The sequence below is a fragment of the Chelonoidis abingdonii genome, chromosome 22, assembly GCF_003597395.2.
Source record: "Chelonoidis abingdonii isolate Lonesome George chromosome 22, CheloAbing_2.0, whole genome shotgun sequence".
In the NCBI taxonomy this organism is placed as follows: domain Eukaryota; kingdom Metazoa; phylum Chordata; order Testudines; family Testudinidae; genus Chelonoidis; species Chelonoidis abingdonii.
Window position 1 is genome coordinate 7,619,674 of NC_133790.1, and position 21,380 is coordinate 7,641,053.

The 21,380-nt window shown below is 39.6% G+C and overlaps 1 protein-coding gene across 2 annotated transcripts in view; it reads left to right on the forward strand.

The window, feature by feature from the left end:
• IFT81 (intraflagellar transport 81) overlaps nt 1-20,051 on the forward strand; it is a 61,950-nt gene extending 41,899 nt beyond the window's left edge. The window contains exons 12-19 of one of the 2 annotated variants that reach the window (XM_032800599.2): nt 3,934-4,083; nt 5,726-5,854; nt 8,155-8,244; nt 9,953-10,039; nt 12,235-12,306; nt 12,404-12,489; nt 17,456-17,501; nt 18,523-20,051. In XM_032800599.2, coding sequence (XP_032656490.1) covers nt 3,934-4,083; nt 5,726-5,854; nt 8,155-8,244; nt 9,953-10,039; nt 12,235-12,306; nt 12,404-12,489; nt 17,456-17,501; nt 18,523-18,705 — 843 coding nt within the window. In that variant the 3' untranslated portion in view covers nt 18,706-20,051. The remainder of the gene's footprint in view (nt 1-3,933; nt 4,084-5,725; nt 5,855-8,154; nt 8,245-9,952; nt 10,040-12,234; nt 12,307-12,403; nt 12,490-17,455; nt 17,502-18,522) is intronic. The other variant, XM_032800600.2, reaches the window with a different exon arrangement.
• The last annotated feature ends 1,329 nt before the right edge of the window (nt 20,052-21,380 follow it).

Consider the following 21,380-nt stretch of genomic DNA (forward strand, 5'->3'; position numbering starts at 1 on the left):
AAGGAATAACACATCCACTGCTTTCCCCTCATCCACAGACCCAGTTATCTCCTCATAGAAGGCAGTTAGGTTAGTCAGGCATGACTTGTCCTTGGTGAATCCATACTGACTGTTCCTGATCACTTTCCTCTCGTCTAAGTGCTTCAGAATTGATTTCTTGAGGACCTGCTCCATGATTTTTCCAGAGACTGATTTTATTCCAGTGTTGAACCACTCTGACAGTTAGGAAGTTTTTCCTTATGTCCAGCTTACACCTCCCTTGCTGAAATTTAAGCCCATTGCTTCTTGTCCTATACTCAGAGGTTAAGAAAAACAGTTTTTCTTCTTCCTCCTTGTAACAACCTTTTATATAGTTGAAATGCCCTAGTATGCTTTCACACATTTGAAAGGCTTGGTAATTTGCAATTAGACTAGTCATAAATTCCCTGATTTGGGGGATCTCTTAGTTTGATTCATGGCTGCTGGGCTAGGGGGCACCTGGTCTGCCACAGATCTGGTAAGCCTGCCATGAGCTCCTTTCCAGTTAGATTTAAACGGAGTTGCACCTGCTGAGCTAGCACTGAATTTGGTCCTGGATTTAGGAGAGTTTTTAAATTACATTTGGAGAAGACTAAGTCTGTAGAAATTCTGCCAGGCTATTTGATTCATTATCTACAGAACGTTGTCATCTTGCTACTATTGCTTATATTTTGTTTTAAAGTTTAATGTAACTAGAATAATGTAAAAACCAAAATACGCGTTTATAAACCAGGAGATTGCACTATGTTAAAGCCAGATTTGCTTGTCCTAAAATGGATGGAGTTGCAACCTTGTCCACATGTCCCTATCTGAAAATTTCATCAATTTTTTTGGTTTTGGCTGGTTGCTTATTATATAGCCCAGACTCAGTCCGCTAATAATAGAACATCTGTGGAATCAGTTCTTTAATCAACAGGGTCCTTTGGTTTCCATTATTAAGTAGATTGTGCTTGGCAAAATACTGAATATGCAAATACTATGTCTCCCACTCAGGCTATTTTCAAGACCTTAAAAGTAGTTATAGAAGTGAGGAGAACAATAGCTTGCTTTCAACCCTGGGGTAAACTGACAGAAAATCATTCAGATCTGACAACTGTCTACAGTCACATGTGAAAAAAGTTTCTTCTCTTACATAATTCTTTACTATATTCTACTGTCCAAATGAAATATCACTGGAACTGCTCCATCAAGAGAGAAGAGGGCAATCCATGTTATGTTTTTTGTTATATTGGTCTGCGTTAGTTGGAATTATATCTGATTATTTTGTAACAAAGTATCTTCTGTAATAGCTTGAAAACCACAGAAAATTCAGTGTTTCCACAAGCGATAAAACATTTTTTTCTAGTCTGTATAAACTGAAAGGATGTGTTTCTTTTGCTAATTAATGGGATATTTAAACTTGCAACCATAACATTACAATTGTACTGAGGCTTTTATTGTAACAAAACTGCTGCTTTACTGTTAGTGCTATGACTTTTGTGACCTTGTCTATCCTTGTCCTAGGTAATACGCACAATGTAAAATGGTATTCTAAAGCCACACATAGTCCAATCTGCATAGAGCACATTGAGTAATTTGTGGGTTTGTTCTTTCACGAAAAACGTTTATAGCTTTTGTCTTTAAAAATAGTTCTGGAGCATAGCAAGATAGAAAAAGCTTTGGCCTAGATATTGCACAGGATGGCAGATGAACAGGCTGGATTTCATTTTGGGCATTTTGCCCAGGACACTTTTTATAGAACATAGTTACTCTAAGGGTTCTTAGGCTGTAGTCACATCAGTTTTATGCATTATTCTTCAACAGGGAAATTCGCTCACAAGCTAGGTACTTTCATGCATCTTCATTTTAAAGTTTAAAATTGTATCTGTGGTACTAGGACTACTGATATTTTCTTGTGATTCGTTGTTAGTAGAATGCACTAATTCTACAATAATGACTTCATCCCAGCTGAACATTTTGAAACCTGTTTTACACTAAATTATCATAGCGTATTTTATTAGTGTGGAATTCCTTGCTCTCCACCTGTGGATTTAAAAGCACTTTACAAATGTCAATGATTTTTGCCTCATAACATCACTGTGAAGTGTATCAATAAGAGCTAGCCTCATTTTATAAATGGGAAAACTTAGAGATAAGAGTAAATTTAGGAACTACATTAAAAAAAAATTAGTAATTCAAAGAGCCTCAGTTCTTCTGCGTTTAACTTAAGAGACACCATGGGCCTGATTTTTCAGGGGTATATCAAGTTGAACACAGAAGAATTGAGAGACAGATTAAGTAAAGGTGATGATCTGTAAGGCTCTGGATTATTATGCTTTACTTTTTAATACGCAAAAATTTAACTCTTGTTCACTAATTCTAGCTGTGTGCCTTTTATGCTAGTGCTCCGTGTGACAGTCCTTCAGCTGGGTACACGGAGGTTGACATTAAAAGAGATCAGTATTTTAACTACTTACAACCAGTAATTAAATTAAGAATCTTTTCCCTATGGCCTGTCTCAATTTTCTCTTAGCATTTTTCTGCCCTTTCCCATCATAATTGAGAACTCTGTAAGTTTAAGCTAAGAAGGGACCACCAGTCTGACCTCCTGTATGTCACAAGCCACCACCAGCACTGCACATGATCCCAACAACCAAAATCAGACCAAAGTATTACAGCCCTCAGGAGACTTTGCAATTATGTGCCACAGGCAGAGAATAGGAGGCAGCAACCGAAGTGCACCAGTGCTCGAGGCCCCTGCAATGGCAGGGAAATAATTAAATGAGACATACCCAGACAAGTGACCTGCACCCCACGCTGCTGAGGAAGATGAAAAAACCCCAAGGTCACTGCCAAACTGACCTGGGGAAAATTCCTTCTCAACACCACATATGATGATCAGTTAGACCTTGAACATGTGAGCAAGAACCAGCCAGCCAAGCACTTGAGAGAGAGAATGCTTGGTGCCATAGGCACTGACTCCATGGGTGCTCCAGGGCTGGAACACCCATGGGAAGAAATTAGCAGGTGCTCTGCACCCACCAGTAGCCAAGCTCCCCCATCTCACCACCTTTTCCACCCACCCTGAGCGTGCTGCATCCCCACTCCTCCCCATCTCTTCCAGTGCTTCCAGCCTGCCCGCTGCCTAACAGCTGTTTGGCGACACTTAGGGACTTTCCAGGAGGGAGGGGGAGGAGCGGAGACACAGTGCACTCAGGGGAAGAGGCAGGGCAAGGGTGGAGACTTGGGGGAAGGGGCTGGAATGGGGGCAAGAAGGGGGCAGGGCTAGGGTGTGAAAAGACAGAGTGGGACTTTGGGGAAGGGGTGGAATGATGGTGGTGCAGGGGCGGAGCCTTTCATTTTAGGAGAGGAAGGGCAATCTTGTGGCTGAAGCCCATGAATACATAGTGGGAGACCTGAGTTCTAGTCCCAGCTCTGCCACAAATGTCTTGTCACTTTGAGCAAGTCATCTCTCTGTGTCTCAGTTTCCATCTGTAAAGTGGGAATAATAATGATTATCTATTTCACAAGGATGTAGTTCAGTTCTGTAAAGCTCTTTGATGTTGTTGGATGGAAGGCATTCTCATGTATGTGCAAAGTACTATTATATTAACTTCATTATTATCCAAGGGTCTACAAAAATTTTCAAGCATCAGTTAGCCATTCTAGCCCCCTAGTGGGGCAGGTAAGTAGAAATGAATGATTTCCATGTTCCAGGTGGCTAAACAGAGGTATAGAGAAATGGAACTGACTTTCCTGATGTCTCATGGTGAGTGATTGGCAGAACTGAAAATAGAACCTGGGAGTCCTGATTTCCAGTTCTCTGCTAAATGCTATCTAAACAGGATAGTTTATTGTATACAGTTACAAAGTGTGATAAGGCGATTTTTTTCATTCAAATTAAATTACAAATATCCCTGTTATGTCTCATTTCAGTTTAAACGATATGTTAATAAACTTCGAAGCAAGAACACATTTTATAAAAAGAAGCGTCAAGAAATAGCAGAAATTACAGCCGAGTACGGTATCCTGCAGAGAACAGAAGAACTCCTAAAACAACGTCATGAGGCTATTCAGCAACAGTTGGTAAGGCAGAATTCTCCCACTCCCATACATGCTAGCCACTACCACAGCAATAACCATCAATACAATGATATGCACCTAACTGGTTTGGAATTTTTTAATGTGTTTTAATCTTTAAAGCTCTCTTACTATTATTAGCTAAACACTGATAAAGCGTGCTTGGTATAGGAATTGTTTTAATCTGCCAGTTATACTCAGCTATCATATTTCATGACTACAAATAGTTTCTTATGGACAGTAGTACAAGCTATACTTTTTTTTTTCTTGACTATGACGGGCCTAATCCTGCACTCAAGTGAAATCATTGGCAAAAATGTTATTGACTTTAACAGAAGTGGGACTAGGTCCTTAATTAGTTAAAGGTAAGCTTTAGTATATTTTGAGGGCTTTAAAATTACTTTATCAACAATAAGGTACAGATACAAGCTGTCAGAGATACTGGAATAGTATTTAAAAACAGCAACAACAACCAAGCATTAAGAAGCAAATGTACTTCACAGTGGTTCCTGAAGTAAATTAGAGAATATGTATTACTCAGAAATTGAAAACTAATCAAACTCAGCTTCTACCACTAAACAAGAAGAAAAGCATTTCCCACACCAATCAAGGGCAACTGAATATGCATGAGTACAGAATACAAGTCTCCAGGGAATAGACATCCATTCTAATTGCACTAGAATTTTATGGCAGGATAGGTAATGTACATTAGTTATCCTGCATTAAAAAACACACCTTTTTTGGCAATGAAGGCAAAGCCGATATCTAACTCCATACAGCTATTAAACCCCATAAAATGCTCCACACCAAAGTGGCTGTAGATATTATAAGATTAATGTTTTTAAAACCACTAGAGTTGAATGGAGTTTTTGTAAGACTGATCCACTTCCAGTTGGTATATGTGTGTCACTTTTAGAGAATTAATGCCCTGCATACTAGTCTACCATGACTGTTTGAGTCGTCGCTCAACACTCTGTGTTAACTTAAATTTCTTTGCATATTTAATGATCAACTACTGTAACCACTGTGTGACTGAAAAGGTAAAGTTTTGTAAAACTGTGAACAGAATATAAAATAGTTAAGAGAATAATTTCTCTACTGTATTACATACCAAATATTTTGAAGAAATGTATGGGAAAAGTAGCTTTAATATTGAGGCATTACCTTAAGCTATTTTCTTCTATAAAAAAACACGATTGGAGAATACAGTTACAAAACAGTTCAGAAATACTGTATTCTGTTCTCGTCTATACAGTAGTTTTTTTAAATAGAATTAGCTATATTTACTAGATTACATCCTCCAAAATAGGCATCCCTCTTTTTATATATTTAATTGCTGCATCGAAGATCTGATCCAAAACCCACTGAAGTCAATGCAAAATGTTCTTTTGACCTCAGTTCGCTTTGAATTAGCCCCATATAGAGGTCTTGCAGAACGTAGTTGTTGACCTACCATTTGAACAGAATGGCAGATACTTTAGTTAGTTCTTAGGGCAGTCATAGAGTTTCATCACTCTTAAAATAAACTGATTCCAGCACTTAGCTTCACTTTCAGCGTCCTTGCAATGTTTCACTTACATTAGAGAACTCACTCCATGGTCTGCCAGCACCTGTCCTCACATTTTGTACTTGTTTCCTATGTCCACAGCAAGCTATTGAGGACAAGAAGGGTATCTCTGGATACAGTTACACGCAGGAGGAGTTGGAGAGAGTCTCTGCAGCAAAGAGTGAGATGGATGAAATGAAGGGCCGAACATTAGATAACATGTCTGAAATGGTGATTTTTCCTAATTTAACTATTGTATTTCTGCAAGCTGGATGTTTAATTTTAGAAAAAATAAAATCAGGATTAATATTTCTGGCACAGGTTTTAAAATAAAATGCAGTATATGTTTGTAGAAATACATTTTGCAATATACTTTTGAGCAATGTACAGCTACAAAGGTGACCTCGAAGAGAGTTAGTAAAATTGGGCGTGTGCCCCTTTTTGATGTACAAAGACTGCGTTTTTCAAAAGTATGTGTGCGTACGTGGGCAATGTTTTCTGATCGTTTTTCCTTTAGAAATACCAGGGTTATCAATTCTGGGCTTACTTGGTTTGATATTTTTGTGATTTCAGGCATTGTCTATTGTTAGTATTGGCACCTTAATTGAAAACATGGAATGGGATTGAAACTTAACAAAGACTCCCTTTTCCAAAATGTGATTTAGTCATTGGAATCATATAGTTGTTAACAAACTCAAAACATAGTGAGTTTAAACAGCCTGATTAATCCCTTCCCCCTCTCTATTGCTCAATTTTCAGCTGTCATTAATTTTGTGATGTCATCATTTAACTCATCATAGAGTCTTGCAGACAAGACAGGACTTGAATTTCTAATGAAAAAATATTTATTTGAAAGCCTCTCAAGCTTTCTTTATTTAGATGTAGTAAAGAAACAACAAAAAAAGGGCATAGGTTGTTCTTTTACACTTTGCAGGTCCCTTTTTAAACTGACTGATGAAAATGAAAAAGCATTCTTCTCAGCCAGGAGGCTGGATATGATTTGAACAGTTGGGCAGCATCATTTCATTATTTCAAAATATTTCTATTTTTCAAAGTGTTTTACAATAATTTCTAAAGCAATCATAAATGTACTTGCAAAAACCTAATTGTTGTTGAACCAGTAATAGGAAGCCCTGGAGCAGGAGGGATTTCCTGCTCTGGAATGTCCCGTCAGAGGAACATTGAGTACTCTGATTGATTTATATATATTTTTATCAGGGGAAGCCCCAGCCTGTCAGCACATTTGCAGAAAATATAACGTTAGAATCCAGGAGAGAGACTACCTGCTGGGTGTCTAACCAGTTTAAAATTAGAAGAAGGACTAGGGATTGGATTGGAATTAGATTGATGGAAAGCAAGAGGATCACACAAGTTTCTTGGGAAGCAAGAGATTGCCATAAATTAAATAAGGTTTGAACTTCATAAATGTTTGAGGTCCTCCTATCTTTACTGCACAGAGTGGTCCCTCTTTATAACACTTCATTGTAAAGCTATTTCTGTTAAAAGGTTTTTGTACTCTAGATCACAATTTGTATTGGTCCTGACATAACTTCCATTCAAGTGAGTTCATCCATTAAGTTCAGTGGGCACTGGGTTGGATCCGGTGTTCATGGAAATGCTCCCTCTTTATTACATGCTATACAAAATACCTGGTTTTCAGAAACAGTCTTGGGGCAGGTCTGTACTAGAAGCGCTACATGGGTGTAGCTGCGCTGCTGTAGTGCGTCTGGTGAAGGAGCTCTCTTGTCAACGGAAGAGCACTCTCCTGTCAGCATAATTACTCCACCTCCAGGAGAAGTGGAAGCTAAGTCGGCCAGAGAGTGTCTCACGCCCGTGTGGAGAGCACTTAGGTCGCTGTAATTTGCGTCGCTCACAGCGGGTGTCTTTTTCACACCCCTGAGCGATGTAAGTTAAAACGACTTACACGATAGTGCAGACCTGCCCTTGGAGAGAGAGGACTAAATTTGGTGTAAATATGTGTAATTTTGTATCTATCCTGATGAAGAACATTATAAAATATCAGAAGAAGATTTGATACTCTTATTTAATATATATTTATTTGTAGCTATTCTCTTTGTGCCCACCTTATAGATCAGTATATGCAAGTAATGTTAGAAGCTAACTAGAACTTTTTCCATTTTTTTGGTTCTTGTCAGGGTTTGACAGGCCATACACCTGAACTAAAAAGGTTCAGAGACCTGTATTCACAATAACTTCCAGCCTAAGCAAGGTATTAGGTTGCATAATCAGCAGGATAGAATTCATCTATATACAGAATAAACAGGAAATTCAAACCATGAGAGCAGAGCTGAAGTAGATTGTGATGGTACCCCTATTATAAAATGTACTGTTTCCTAGTTATCCTTTGCCTATCATTTGTTTTACATAACATATGATTGAGTTCCTTTCTTCACATCTCATACCTGTTTTCTCCTCATATCTTTTCCTTCCTTTTCTTTGACCTTCCATTCTTAATATTCTCACTGGTTTACTAATCGCATATTCAGGTAATGCCTTTTCTTATATATCAGGTAAAAAAACTGAATGCTATGGTGGCAGATAAGAAGTCAAGCTTAGCTCCAATTATCAAAGAATTGAGACAGTTGCGGCAGAACTGCCAGGTTAGTAAAAATGTTTAGGAATATATTGTGTAATAGACATTAGTGAACTGTCTGTGCAGTGGGACACATTTTCAGAAATCACCTATGTTTTGCCCATGAAATCAGGGGCAAATCTCCAACCTGCTTTACTCCAGATTTATAGCAATATAACTGTGTTTGGTTTCAGTAGAGTTACAGCAGCATAAAACTGGTATCACAAGTGGCGAATCAGGTCTGTAGATAAGTCTGTCTGTAAACTGCCGTTCAGAAGTCTGTGTCCAAAATTGATTGCATGTGCAGATTTAGAGGCTGAGTTGAGCCGCTAGGAAAATTTAAGGCAATATGCATGTTACTTAAGTTTTATTCTTAGTTGTTGGAATCCAAAGAGCTAGATCCTCTGGTGGTACAAGTCTATACTGTCTTGTGGACACAGGTGCTGGAACTAGGGGTCCGGAGGGTGCTGCAGCACCCCCTGACTTGAAATGGTTTCCATCATATTCAGGGTTTACAGTTGGTTCAATGGCTCTCAGCACCCCCACTATACACATTGCTCCAGTACCCCTGCTTGTGGATTTAAACAATTTAATTATAAACCTTGGGGATTTCCCCCCAGAAAATAGAATGATTTTAATGACAAATAACACAGTCGTGTAGTTACATGAGAGCCTCCTTACAGCTGTATTGAAGGCAAAACTACAATTATACTTGATTTACAAACCTCTTTGACCTTGTACAAGACCACAGTCAACTGGGAGGAAAGCTGGAAGGTGTAGAATAGGTAAACTGTGGTGAAATTCTGATTGAGAAAAGCAGTTTGCAACATGAAGTGGCCAGAGGGGTCTGGAACTCTTAAAAATCAACAGTAAAGCCATATTCTCAGTCTGAGGCTTTTTCCCTCAAAACAGTAATTTCTATGGTGATGACATCATCATCACAAAACAAAACATCGTAATTAAGCAGTTGTAGCTGAACACACCGATACCATCTCGTGTTCCAATCTTTGAAGATGGCAATTTTATCCATTGGCTTTAGAAAGCTACAGGGTTATGAGGGAAAAAGGAAAGTCGTCCAGATCCTCAGCTGCTGTAAACTGTCCCACTTCCAAGAAAGTAAATGAAGCTCTGCCCCTTTTTTACCAGCCGAGGATTCGGATACATTCTTTTCATAATTCATTTTAAAACATGCGTCTGCAAATACAGGATAACTAATTGTGGTTTAGTAGCAATATGTACTCTTTGTACGGGGAAGTACAATAACTTGATTGTTTGCTAAAAAGTTTTAATGCAACATCAATTTCTTCTTTCTGCAAGGCCAACCTATTCTTGTTTTATAATGTAAATAAAGGTTGACAAAACTGTATTTACATTGAACATAATTAATAATCTAAACTATCTTGTAAGCTTAATGTTTAAAGACCAAGTAAAACCTTTGACACATTGTGAACAACTTAGAAATTGAATCCACTATGTTAAAGACTTTGGATATAAATATAAAAAGGAAACTTGTATGTTATGTTGTAGTTTATACTACTGATCCTCCAATATGCAGGGCTAGAAGTGATATCCTTGTAATTCTACTTGTATGTCTGCTTGGTTTATCTAAGACACTCTGAGTGTGCCAATAGCTGAGGTTGAAGTGTGAGATTGACAAGAACTTATATTGCTTAGGTGCCTTATGTTATTAGACTGAAGTTTTTCATTTATACGACCTTTTGCCCTTTTCATACCAGGAGTTAACCCAAGAATGTGATGAAAAAAAAGTCCAGTATGACAGCTGTGCAGCAGGTTTAGAAAGTAATCGCTCCACACTTGAACAGGTAAGATTGTTATTACTGTATATTTACAAATTCTATGAAGAATATATATAATTATGGGATAAATTCCCTCTACCCCGTCTCTGGACAGGAAGGATGGCCCAGTGAGTGGGGCACTGGTGGGACGTGGGAAACCCAGGCTCAATTTCCTGCATTGCCACAGACTTTCTGTGTGACTTTGGGAAAGTCACTTAGCCTCTGAGTGCCTCATGTCACCATCTATAAAATGGAGGTCCCAGAGAAGAGATGGGGATTGGAGGGATAAAACCGCCCATTGAAATGTCACGGAATGATGCCCTTGTAACTGGGATAACCACACACCCTGCTTTCTGGACAAGAAAGACCCCAGTGCACACAGGTTGGGAGTGATGTGATAGATATCCTCCCACCTATGCATTTCCAGCTCCACACATCCTGAACTGCCTAGGGCTATCTGGAGTTGTACACATCTCCTGTTTGAGCACAACAAATGCATTGAGTGGATCTTCCAGGCCCATTCAATGGAATCTTGTCCTGATCACCAAAATTCTTTTTGCAGAAGATGCATCTCCCAGAATCCCTGCTCACTCATGTAGCACCTGCTAGGATAGCATTTGGCTGTTTGAATGTTAATGACTTATTACCAAAAGAAATCTTCAAATGTTTATGTAACTCGAATGCCATTTTCACTTAATTAGCAAAACAAAACCTATGGTCAATGGATAAATGTAATGAAATGTTAAGCAGCTGCTATCCATAGGCATACAGAGTAATTGTTTTCCCTGAGAATTTTAAAAATGATTATAAAATGTGTCTGTTTACATGTTGGATAGATTACAGACATCACTTTTTATAAATATACAAACATACTTGCATGTCTAAGTGCTTGTCTACACCTAAAATGCTACAGCAGCACAGCTGCTCTGCGATAGTACTTCAGTGTAGACACTATCTATGTCGATGAGAGGAGTTCTCCCATCGCTGTAGGTAATCTGCCTTCCCAAGAAGCAGTAGCTAGGTCGACGGAAGAATTCTGTCAGCCTAGCACCATCTGCCCCGAGGAATTAAATCAGTGTAGCTACTTCTTTCGGGGGTGTAGATTTTTCACATCTGTGAGAGATGTACCTTTATTGAGGTAAAATCCTAGTGTAGACAAGGTCAAAACCAGGGATTGTGTACACACAAGTTTTGAACTGCTTTAACTATATCAATTTAGAAACTGATGCAGTTAAATCCGTGCAATCCCTCAGTGTGTATGCAGATATACTAGTATAAACATCCTTGTACTGGTCTAGTTTCTATTTCTGGAGACCACCCTAACAGTTTTGTCTAGACTTTAATTTTAAGTCCTATTGTAACATGTTAATTGATTCTCAATTAACGTGTTAGCTAACATGATGGTACCTTCTGATGCAGACATTTCACAAATGTGTTCCAGGACACAAACACTTATGACATTAATAAGAACTAGGATTTGAGTCCTGGAGCACATTTATGAAGTTTCAGAGTGGTAGCTGTGTAAGTCAGTATCAGCAAAAACAATGAGTACTTGTGGCACCTTAGAGACTAACACATTTATTTGGGCATAAGCTTTTGTGAGCTCAAAAAGTGAAGTGTCTGTGTTAGAAATTATGATCATATTAGTTGAACGTGTTAACTGGTAATCGATTAATGTGTTAGAATATGACTGAAAATTCAAGTCTAGACAAAACATTAAGGGGCCAAAGGGATTTTTTAAAATCCTTTCATTACCATTTTAAAAGGAGCTTTAATACTGGAAAACACAAATGATTTCACCATTTAAGGAACTGAACAGTACATGGTGATGTGCATTACCTTCGCTTGCTGCTGCAGAATTTTAAGATCTTTTGGTTGAGAAATCTTTTAAATATTTTTTTAACTTCTTGGTAATTTCTTATGAAGCTTCTCTCATGGCTGATGAGTGCTGACTGTCTCAAATTTAAATGGATGTAATCTTTACAGAATTCAAAGATTTTGAGCCCAAAGCAGCGAACAGGGCTTTGCACAATAAGCAAAGGGAATTCAATTACTAATTCACATGAATGTCAGGGCCATTGACTGCAGTCAGAATTTTGCACACAAAATTATGGCAGGATGTTGCCCTAAACACTTCCAGTTGTACTTCGTACAATAACAGTCTGTCTGCTGGGGACTTTCAAGAATACTGCCTAATAAAATATATTGTTCTCATACTGCAGGAAGTAAAAGGGCTGCGTGAGGAATGTATTCGGGAAGAAAGCTGCTATCATCATACTAACTGCATGAAAAAGGTAAGTCCACAAGAGAGAAGTCTAAACTTGTGTAGGTGAGAATATTTAAGTAGGGAAGATGGTATTTGTCTAAAATATGCTGTGTATTTCTTTTTAGAATCTAGAAGTACAACTTCAACGTGCTAAAGATGAGATGAAGACATATGTTTCCCCAGATCCACAAGACAGAAGAAAAGCAATTAGGTAAATGTTCTTATCTGTCTCTTGTGTGTTAATTCAGAGGATTTTTATAAACTGAGCCTGACAGTACAAATTTGTTCATTGGTATTTGAACTGGAAGAAGGAATTCACCATCTAAGCTTAAAAATACTAGAATAATTCAAAAAATAAGTATCCTAGATCCAAAATATGTTGTTGTGTATCCAGGAGTTCTCTCAAACATACTCAAAACCTTTCCCTTTGTGTTGGAGACTATAGGCTAGACAGTAGCTTTTAATTCCAGGTTCCTGTTGGAGATGGATGCAGAGGTGTCTTGCTGCAGCTAAGCCCAAGGAGGAAATATGGGTGAGTTAGCCAGAGAGTCAGCCAGATTTCCTCCAGGGGTTCCTGAACGTGCACACTGAAGCAGCAAATGCATCGCCTTTTCAAGGGAGTATACCGTACGTTGTTCTCAGATCCTGACCAGCTCTTGCCAGTCTGATACAACAGCTAGCACTAGTACTGGTGCTTGAAAGGAGGAGTGCCTATACTCCATAGGAGAATTGGGTTGTTCCTTCTGCCCTCCTGATACTATTCACCCCAGCAGACACAAGTGGATGTTACTGGAATATAAATATTTAATAATAAATAAGTCACTTAAGTGCAGAGAAAAACTCGAATGTTCTACAGAGGGGCTGTTATTAGTACACTAGAACTAAAACTGGGAATTGATGTAGGAGAAAAGCGAGAGGGCCAAGTTGAGGGTGAAGAGAATTTAGTGAATATAACTTAAAAGCACAAACCAACCTCCAAATGTGTCTCATCTCCTCATCTCTTTGTATGTTGTATTCCTTTCCACCACTCAGCTCCCCTTATTTTTTATAAGACTGGATGCTCTTTAGGGCAGAAACTGCATCTTCCATTGTGTGTGGAAAGTGCACAGCACATGTCAAACCCTACTGCCGTCTGTCAATAATGGTTTCATGGAATCATGTAACTATAATTGGGCAAACAGAGGAGCAAGTAGGGGAAATGCGGGAATTGGAACATGGTGAGTGGAGTTATGGGATTCTGGGCACTGGGAGTAAGACTTGAGTGGAGCGTTGCCACTTTTCCTCCTGTCACTGTTTCACTGAACCTTTGCTAAACATGAGAAAGGAAGCTAGATAAGGTAACAGTTTCTCTGAAATTATAAACATTTTATCTTGACCTTCTGTGAGTGCAGAAAGCATTCACATTTATAAGTATACTGAAGGCGTTGATATGCAGATATTTACAAAATGCAAAATAGGGAGAGAAAATGAGTTTCTAGACCTCCTTTCAGAATGCGTATGTCTTTTCACTGGGCACTGGAATGTAAACAGTGCTAAAATGAACCATAAATAGAACAGCACTTTCCTAATAACATATTGAACAAAAAAGTCTTAATTCTGACCCTCTTTATTGGATATAAATTCTCTGTTCCATGCAGTCAGTACTAAGGAATGTGAAAAGTTAATTTTGTTCTCTAAAAATAAAGGTTGGGTTTTTTTCCTAATTAAGTTGCATTCATTCCAGTCATCATTATAAATAGTAAAGAAAAAGACTACAATGAAAATAGAGTTCTTGTTCTTTTATCATTGTTTTGCAATAAACAGCTTTACTTAAAACAAACAAAAAACACATCCTGGGGCCAGGTTCATAGTTGTGCCTGAGTAACATCCAGTGAGCTTAATAGGAAGGAGGAGATTTTAGGTGGCTTTCTGCCCTTTTGATCTGATGGGAATAGCCAGGCCCATTTGGCTCCTAGCACAACTTAGATCAGTCTCACGCACTGGCTAGACTGATTCTTAGTTGCCAGAGCACAACATGCTCCAGCCACCTCCTTTCCGGCCCCTAACACATCTACTATGCTGAGAGAGCAGGAGCCAGGATCAGATGGCATGGAGCTTAAAGAATGTACTAAAGCAACAAAGAGTCCTGTGGCACCTTATAGACTAACAGACGTATTGGAGCATAAGCTTTTATGGGTGAATACCCACTTCGTCAGACGCATGTAGTGGAAATTTCCAGAGGCAAGTATAAATATGCAGGCAAGAATCAGTCTAGAGATAACAAGGTGGGTTCAGTCAGGGAGGATGAGGCCCTCTTCTAGCAGTTGAGGTGTGAACACCAAGGGAGGAGAAACTGGTTTTGTAATTGGCAAGCCATTCACAGTCTTTGTTTAATCCTGAGCTGATCGTGTCAAATTTGCAAATGAACTGAAGTTCAGCCGTTTCTCTTTGAAGTCTGTCCTGGAGTTTTTTTGCTGCAGGATGGCCACTTTAAGATCTGCTATTGTGTGTCCAGGGAGGTTGAAGTGTTCTCCTACAGGTTTTTGTGTATTGCCATTCCTAATATCTGACTTATGTCCATTTATCCTTTTCCGTAGAGACTGTCCAGTTTGACGATGTACATAGCAGAGGGGGCACTGCTGGCCACATGATGCCGTATATTACATTGGCGTGGACGTGCAGCGTGAATGACCAGTGCTGATGTTGGGCTGGATCTAGTCCGTGTGAATGTGGTCGTGGGTAAATATGTGGGAGAGTTGGCAATCGTGGGTTTGTCATGGATGTGGTTCGTGAGTTAGAAGTTATATTGGTGGCTGTTGGGTGCTGTGAAGAATATGCTTAGTTGCAGGTGGTCTGTGGGCAGAGGCGGCCTGACCTCCCAAGGCCTGTGAAAGTGAGAGATCATTGTCTCAGGAGGGTTGTAGATCACTGAATGATGTGTTGGAGAGGTTTTAACGTTGAGACTCGTAGGTAATGGCCAGTGGGCGTCGTGTTGGTTTTTCTCTTGGGCTTTGTCCTGCAGCAGGAGGCTTTCTGGTATACGTTGGCTCTGTGATTTGTTTTCCTTATGCCGGTTCTCGTGTGGGTATCATAGATCTTGTGTGTTTGGTCTGTCTGAGGGGTTGGAATAAATGCATTTGAACTGCATAAGTGTGCTGTAAGATGATGGATCATGTGGTGTCCCGGGATGGAAGCCAGAGGCATGAAGTAGGCATAGTGGTCGGTGGTTTTCAGGATAGCGGTGGTTTAACGTGACCATCACTTATTGGTACTGTGTGATTCTAGGAAGTGGACCCTCCATTAGATTGGTCCAGGCTGAGCTTCGATGGTGGGGTGGAAGCTGGTTGAAATCATGGTGGAATTCTTCCAGAGTCTCCTTCGATGGTCCCAGAGATGAAGAGTCATCAGTGTGGCAGTAAGTAGAGAAGGGCATGAAGTGGATGACGAGCTGAGGAAGTGTTCGTTCCAGGGGTCAGCCGATAAAAATGTTGGCATTTGTGCGGCCATCGGGTGCCCATAGCGTCCACTGGTCTAAGTATATATTGTCACAAATTTGAAATAATTGTGCATGAAGGATAAAGTCACAGAGCTCAAGCAACCAGTTGTGCTGGGGTTCATCAGGAATACTGTTCCTGACAGCTTTATTCCATGGTGTGGTGGGTGTTTGTGTAAGAGAGCCTCCAATCCTGGTGGCTGGTGGTGTTTTCTGGAAGATCATCATATGCATTGTAGTTTTCTCAGGAAATCAGTGTGGTCACGGAGATAGCGCGAGTGCTGTGGGTAGGTTCGTAAATAGAGCAGTCCACATGTCCAGACAGTCTTCAGTGAGAGTGCCAATTCCAGGAAGATGAGGGCGTCCAGGATGTCCAGCTTGTGGATCTTGAGTAGTAATGAATAACCCCGAACTAGACTGCTTCTTGCCTGCAATTCAGACCTGCCTCTTGAAATGTTCCACTACATGCATCCAACGAAGTGAGGATTCACCCACGAAAGCTCATGCTCCAAAACACCTGTTAGTCTATAAGGTGCCACAGGACTCTTTGTCGCTTTTTACAGATCCAGACTAACACGGCTACCCCTCAGATACAAAGAATGTGCTGTAGCTCAAAGATGGAGTTATCAATGGGAATGGGGAATGTATCACAGCAGATCCTCCACCCCTGCCTAATAATACCTTACTAGCACAACCTGTGTGGTTTATTGATGTGTTTTATCCTTTTGGAAACTAGGATTTCCCCATGCTGAGCAATTTTGAAAGTTCTTTAGATATTTGAAACACTCTGTGTTCCATGAACTCCCAAACCCTCTGCAGCTAAGTGTACTTGTTACACACCATCATACTTGATTCTTAAAAGAGATCATGTTTCTTAATATCTTACCTAAATTTGAAAAATATATAAATAAGGGGATAACAGCATATCAGAATTTGTTATGATTTGCGTATTATATCATGCTATCAGGTTTCACATACATCAAGGGAATAGCTTCATCCACCAATGTCAGCAACAGGCCAAGATTTTTAATATTGGATGTCAAGAGTTATGCTCCTGTATCTATCTCTGGGCACCTAAATAAGAAGCCTGATTTTCAGAAGTGCTGAGCACCCAGCAATTCCTATTGAAATCCATTGGAGCTGCAGGATGCTCAGCATTTTTGAAACTCAGGCCACCAGTGTTAGGTTTTGTCAAACATGAGACCAAACACTGCTCTTCTTATTTGCTCCAATGACACTATTCCCATGAGCGAAGCAGTCTGGATTTGGACACTGTATGGCCTTCGTACAGAAGTATGACACTGGGCAGTCTCCAAATACTGATAACTTTAATGCAGTATTAAAAAGGATCTCAACCATTCATTATTCGGGAGGGGCCATGTACCCAGACTTCACGTGGGGAACCCCAGAAATCAAACTTGCTCTGAAAGCTTAACAGTGACCTTATCCATTCCTCAATCGCATTTTATGCCAACTGCACAATTATGGGGGGTCAAAGAAGTCCTGAAGCCTGATGATAAAGATGTTTCTTCATCTCACTCTTTTGACTTTCTTATTTCAGGGCCCTTAGATTTGGTGCTATCCCCACCCTGGCTATACTTGTAAACTTTCTACCACTTTCCATTTTTCTCCCCACTTGTAGAATTAATGTTTTGTTACTTAAAATTAATTACAATGATATAACTCTGTTATGTACCTTCTTTAGAGAACAATATACACGAATGATCCTTGAACAAGAAAACCTTGGGAAGGTAAGGATGAGTTTGGGTTTTTTCACTTGAACAAACATGTTGCAGTTCATACATTTATTTGGTTCAATGTTCAAAACTGTGCTGATCCTTTTAAAAAGCATATTGCAGAACACAGAAAACTCCATTACTGTTGGCATCAGTAATGAATCCCCTGCAAAGATATCACACTTACCCTTCAGAATTTGATTTCCTATAGAGCATAGCATGAGCTTCTTGTAAAGGATAGTCAAACATCTTAACACAACAGCACATTCCCTGTAAACTATTTGGATAAGAAACTGAAACACAGATATAACAAACTGTGCCAGCTCAAATTTGAAGTCGTATATAAAGCAACCTGTTGAAGTCAATAAATTTTAGAGCTGTCAGTCTTATCTTTAGAAAAGGCTAATCACATCTTCAATGTAGTTGTGTTAACAAAAGCCATTGTCCAAGTTTATTCACATGTGAAGTTCAGGCTAGTGAGGGTCTTAGCCATACTATTTCAACCAGAATGTCTTCTTTTTCCTCTCTAGTTTTCCCTTTGAGTCAGTTTGTGAGTGAATTTTACAAATTTGTGTCACTACAGTTGAGAATTAATTGCAGTTTCTCTTGTAAAAGTTTAATTTCAGGATATATAACTTCATGATCAGAATCCATGACAGGCTGCAATTTGCTATGCAGTGTCTCAGTCTGGAAGTGAACTGATTTTTTAAAATAAACTTTTACAAAACAAATGGGACTCCCCACAGAGAAACTGGGAACATAACAGGGTAAAGTTGCACTATATAAAAAGGGGGTGTTATTTTCAAGGAGCTGCAATAAAACTAACATTATACAAGGCACACACATCAAAGATTTTACAGAGAATGCTGCATATCCATTTACAATGAATGTTTTTGAACTTAACTGAATATTATTAATGTTTCAATCAGAAAGGAAATGTTCTTTATTCACATTAGACTACCTATGTAAGCTAACGTTTGTCATGTTGAACCTATCCAAAAATCTGAAATACGGTAACTTTATTTGTTTATAACAGAAATTACGAGAGAAACAAAAAGCTGTGCGGGAAAGTCATGGACCAAATATGAAGCAAGCTAAAATGTGGCGGGATTTTGAGCAACTGATGGAGTGCAAGAGAGAGTGTTTTCTAAAGCAACAAAATCAAACTTCTGTTGGTCAAGTCATTCAGGAAGGTGGCGAGGATAGGCTGGTATTATGAATTCGTTTAGAATTCCTGCTTCTTACCTTGTCATTTCCTCAGATCATTCAGTTGAATATTGCTTTGTTTTCTCACTGTTTCTATACAGGTTACTTTTAAATTATTTATTTTCAGTGGGTAATATAAAGTTGAAATTAACTCCCATGCAGAGACCCCTCTACATTATTTAAGTGCCAGGTTAACAGCTTAAGTCATACGGAGGGTCTTCTGTGAAGCTTCTGCACTGAGGTGAATTTCACTGTAAAGTCTATGGATCTTCCCAAAGAAACCAATGGGAAGGAATCTTTTCCCAAGGCTATAGAAAGCTGGTACAGCTGCTACTGTAGCCCTAACACTACATTTCTCAGGGGGAAGGATAGGAAGTTCTGGTCCACCCATTTCCTAGCTCAGCCCTCTCCTTCCTGCCTTGCCCGAATTCTGTGCTGCAGAACCAAGCTCCATGCCATGCTAAAGGTGCGCACACTCCACTCCCAGTCTCCTTACACAACTGAAGTAAACTGATTGATTGTGCTGCCAGACGGACCCTTCATTGGCACAAAGACAAGCAGGATTTGAGAACAATTACTTGGGTTCTGAGCTTTTTCCATTTTTCTTCTTTTTAAATATGTGCTGTCTTCTAACTTTGCCCTGTGGTTGTATGTTACCCTCATGAAAACTTAAACTGGGGCCTAGTAAGAAATACAGGCCTAGGGTTTCCCCTGCACTGAGGCAGCTTTGTGCTGCTTTATTTATGCAAAGTGATTCTAAAGCAGTGATAGCTGCCCACAGGAGGGTCATCCCAGTGTAGGGGCAATCCTCCAGTGATGTAGATCTGGCCCAATTCTTCCTACATAAATTAGGGTATGGGAAAAGTGTTTGTGGACAAGACTTCCCTGCACCCTGACTGGTTGTCAGAATAGCCCCTGGAGGCACTGGCAGCCTTCAGACTGTTCTGAGAGACATCAGGAAATCCATCTGGTGCACAGCTAGCCCAGGATCAGAGGAGTGCAAAACTGGTTTGAAACCCTCCTTCACCCCTCCTGATTTTTGCTGTGCACTCCTTGGCCAAACAGCCAAAGGTTAGAGCTATAGAGTTATGTCATGGAGATCAAAATTCTTACTGCTTTTCATAATTTCTTTTGGCCTGTAGAAAAGCCATTTGGAAATTTCTATCCTGTTTGAAATAAAATTGACCTAATTTTTAATAGTACCTTCAGTGGTACTTTGGGTATAGCAACTATTTTAGCCTTCTCTGATATTTAACTATACATCCACTTGCTGCTTTTTGTGTGAACCCCTTCCCTAATCTGTATTTGCATTAAATATATTTAACAGAAATAGAAGAAAAATAAAATCTGGTGTCTATAGTGTGGCTTTGTAATTTTTTTAAAGTTTCTTTAGTTGATAGAAGTAATTGAACAGTCATCATTAAAGGCAAGCAGCTTGCTGGGCCTTAGAGGAAAAAGGCATTTGAAAAGCTCAGATTCACTTCACAGAGTTATTTCCAAATTCTGCCTTTGGCAACAAAAAGTGTTTGCAGCCATGCTAAGAAAACAAAGCCTTCAAATACCGCACAACCCTAAGATTTGCCTGGAGATGGGGGTACAGTCCCATCTCATCCCCATGTGGGACCCTGCCCCTTGGCTCCTTTTTCCCCTTCAGGATAGATCAAAGGACTCTTTCTCCACAGCTACACACTAACCTTCTCTCCAAGGATAGGTAGAAGCTGCAAAGGGTTAAGCAGTATTAACTCCTGTGCAGATTTTCACTGGGTTTGGAAGGAAGCCTGCTGTGTAAGGGGCGGACCTTAGGTAGATTTACAAGCAGCTGGGAGAGCATGTCTCATTACCACCATGTGCCTCCTCCACAATTTGAGTGCCCTACATGGCAAAAGGAGGATTGTCTTAAGGTTAAGGCACTGGACTGAAACTATATCAAACAATGTGCTGGGGCAAGCTCAACAAAATGGCAGCAGACTGTGTGGTATGGGGAAACCCAGTTCCAGGAATATCGTTAGGTTCTTCTCTTGCTAGCCTAGTATTTATTAATTATTACTTATTTATTTACAGTGCTCTGGTGCCAAATGGAGCTGAAGAAAGTTATGGCAGTTACATACTTGACCTTTTGAGGAAGGGTTATAGGCATCTTGTTGAATGCTTGTCATCAACAGTGGAATAGCATGGCCATCTAGACAGAAGATATATTAGGGGGAGCCTGGGATGATCTCCAGAAAAGGGACATTTGGATTCCTTAAGGGTCATGTGCAGTGGTGAAGGAGAACACATGCTCCAAAGCCACAGAAAAGGGGGGAGGGGAGAGGATGAGGGAGAGACGTGCACATGAAACAAATACTTTTGAAAATCCCAGACTCTAAAATCATATTGATTATTCACTCAATCATTTAGACATCTCTTTTTTTATATGGCATTGCCAGTTATGCAGGAGTTAGGCTTTTGAAAACTATAGGAGTAAGGTACAGTCCAACTAGATGTAATTTTTTTTTCTGTTCAGCTTTATCCTGAAAGCAGAGTCTCTTTCTTTTTAAAAACAAGTTACTGGTAGTTGATTTAAGATTACATGATGGTTCCACTGATTTAATTAGTGCAGCACCATTTTTACAGCATCAGAATGACTTGCTGAAGCAAAGCAGAAAATCATAATTACTCTAAGAAAAGACAATTGGAAAAACTAAAAAG